The sequence below is a fragment of the Gavialis gangeticus genome, unplaced genomic scaffold (assembly GCF_001723915.1).
Source record: "Gavialis gangeticus isolate Ggan-Ray unplaced genomic scaffold, GavGan_comp1, whole genome shotgun sequence".
NCBI classification, from domain to species: Eukaryota; Metazoa; Chordata; order Crocodylia; family Gavialidae; genus Gavialis; species Gavialis gangeticus.
Window position 1 is genome coordinate 156220249 of NW_017729024.1, and position 3073 is coordinate 156223321.

The window sequence follows — 3073 nt, forward strand, 5'->3', positions numbered from 1 at the left end:
CAGGCTGTAAGCCATCCAGTCTTCTTGGCTGGAAAGATGTTAAGTCTGTAAGCTTGGAATTCCTAGAGTTAGGGCCCACCAACCCATTGGCTTGTTGCCCTCTTTCTTGTCCAGAGAGGGGCTGGGGCAGATTGCATTCTTGGATCAGAAAGGAATGCCAACTCCAAAATGCTTGTGACTGCTGCTTGCTTTAGTAGCAAACATCCCACACTCCCAGATGTCAATTTGCTTCAACTGAAGGAACTGTTCTACTCCCACTTTTTTAAACAGGAGTATATAACTGACTTCTGTCTCGCTTCTAGACTGCAGCAAGTGACTTGTTTGGCTCGGATCTCTTTGCCCCTACTGCTACAGAGAGCCTAGGCTTGACTTCTGCAGCAGCACAACCTGCCCCTGTGCAAACCAGCCCACTGGACCTGTTCAAAACTAGTCCTACCACAGCACCTCCCATGACTGGTCTAGGTAGGTTGTTTTGGGGGGGTGGGGAGGTTTGTTTGGGTGTTGGTTTGTTTTTAAACCATTATGGCTAAGCTGGCTTATTGCCACCAGAATGCTTAAGAGTTCAGCCACTCCAGCTTCTGCTCTTAACATTATTTCTCTGATCACTCAACATAGTTTTTTAAAAAACTATAGCTTGGGAGACCTGATTAGTGGATGATCATCTAATTAGTTCTAGCTTGTCTTGGACATGGTATGTATGGCTTATAGGACAGTTGGTCACTAAGATTGGGTATAGCACTTGTTATTATCAATGTAACTGCCATGTGCAAGGAAGGAAATAGAGTGAAGTGCTTGATGCAGTCAAAGTAGTCAGTTCAGCTATTGTAACTACTAACAACTCCTTTCTGCGATAAAGTAACATTTGGAGGCCTCAGCAGTATAGCTGCCAAATTCCACTCGCCACTGACCAAGGTGTAGAGATGGCTGTCACTGACTTCAGGCAGACCATTCTAGTAAGTAGATCCAATTTGCCAGCCCCAGGCTAGTGCTTCTTTGCCATTCAAATGACATCTGCCCCAGCTAGCCCTTCCTAATATTGACTGCCTTGAAGAGACAGTGTCAACATCACCCCATTCTCATTAGGAAGCTGGGGGACTGTGGCATAGACGCCCATACAGTCCAATGGGTCACCAAGTAGCTAGAGTCGCACCCAGAGAGTGGTGGTGGATGGGTCCTTCTCCACCTGGAAGGACGTGGGAAGGGGGGTCCCACAGGGCTCGGTCCTTGGGCCCGCCCTGTTCAACATCTTCCTCAGTGATTTGGATGAGGGGGTGCAAAGCACCCTGTTCAAGTTTGCTGATGACACTAAGATGTGGGGGGAAGTGGGCACAATAGAGGGGAGCAACAGGCTACAGTTAGACCTAGATAGGTTACAAAGATGGGCAGAGGAGAATAGGATGGGGTTTAACACGGACAAGTGTAAGGTGATGCACCTGGGGAGGAACAATAGGCACCACACATACAGGCTGGGGAACTCCCCTCTTGTCAGCACGGAGGTGGAAAAGGATCTGGGAGTCATTATTGACTCCAAGATGAACATGAGTCGGCAATGTGGGGAGGCGGCTAGGAAGGCCAACTGCACCTTGTCGTGCATCCACAGATGCATCTCGAGCAGGTCCAAGGAGGTGATCCTCCCCCTCTATGCGGCACTGGTCAGGCCGCAGCTGGAGTACTGCGTCCAGTTCTGGGCGCCGCACTTTAAGAGGGATGTGGACAGCATCGAGAGGGTCCAGAGGAGGGCCACTCGTATGATCAAGGGACAGCAGGGTAGGTCCTATGAGGAAAGGTTGCAGGACCTGAACCTGTTCAGCCTTCAAAAGAGAAGGCTGAGGGGGGATCTTGTGGCCTGTTATAAACTGGTTAGGGGGGATCAGCAGGCACTGGGGGAGTCCCTGTTCCCCTGAGTGCCGCAAAGAGTGACCAGGAACAATGGCCACAAGCTGGTGGAGGGAAGGTTTAAGTTGGACATCAGGAGGCGCTACTTCACGGACAGGGCAGCTAGGGTCTGGAACCAGCTTCCAAGTGAGGTGGTGCAGGCTCCCACCCTGGGGGTTTTTAAGAGGAGGTTGGATGACCACCTTACTGGGGTCATTTGACCCCAGTACTCTTTCCTGCCATGGCAGGGGGTTGGACTAGATCTGCTTGGGTCCCTTCCGACCCTAGAAACTGTGAAACTGTTCAGTGTCATGCTGTTAATATTCCATGTGTCTGATGGAAGTCATTAGCTAGCTGTCAGTCAAAGTAACTCACAAGCTTGAGATGCAACCTTTCTTGCCCACAAGAAGAACTTAGTGAGCAAACTTGAAAACCATCCAGAATCCCTAAGGAATTGCTTCAGGATTCTGCCACTCCTAGCTTTTCATAAAATTCTAGGGAAATAGCCTCACACCTTCATTTGTAAAACAGAATATACACCATCTGTTGGCCCTAGCAATCAGGCTAGTGCCAAACTATTGTAATACTCTGGTACCATAAAGAACTTGCAAAGCCAGTATATCAGTATAGCTGGGCCCTCTAACTCTTTTTTTTATCCATTTGGATAACTAAATATCTTGGCTTGCTGCCTCTTATTCATGCAGAGATGAATAGTTCCAAACCTTTTTGGAAGACTTTGTTTACAACAACAAATCTCTATGGTATAGCTTCTGTCCAGTACAGATCCCCACAGCCAAGCTAAGGACATGACTTCAATCCCTAGCTGAGCTATCCCATCTTGCAGAGCTATATGGGATAGAAAGCAGAGACCTTGAGAATATTGTTGGTTTGGGAGGGCCAAAAGTATAATCTTTCTTTTGTATACCACCCTAAAATGGAGTTGTCCTTTAATGTATGTGTTTCTCTTCCCTACCCAAGTCTTCTAAAGCTGGGGAAAGGGTTGGGAGCCAGTCTCAGGTGGGGTGGGGAGTGAAGCTTCTTGTGTTCTGGGGGGTATACCTTTTTTTGCGCACAGTCCAAAGAAGCTTCTTCATAGCTAAGACCTTGAGATTACTGAGATGCATCAAACTTGGCACTTTATGCCCTGAGGGGAGATGGCTTGCACAACTAATTTGGAGATGGGGGGGGGGGGGGGGGG

The 3073-nt window shown here is 48.5% G+C and overlaps 1 protein-coding gene across 2 annotated transcripts in view; it reads left to right on the forward strand.

Annotated features, from left to right (window-relative positions):
• The window catches only part of DAB2 (DAB2, clathrin adaptor protein), a 42539-nt gene that overhangs the window by 34302 nt on the left and 5164 nt on the right, over nucleotides 1-3073 (forward strand). For both annotated transcript variants that reach the window (XM_019517931.1, XM_019517930.1), the window contains one exon: nucleotides 303-462. In XM_019517931.1, coding sequence (XP_019373476.1) covers nucleotides 303-462 — 160 coding nt within the window. The remainder of the gene's footprint in view (nucleotides 1-302; nucleotides 463-3073) is intronic.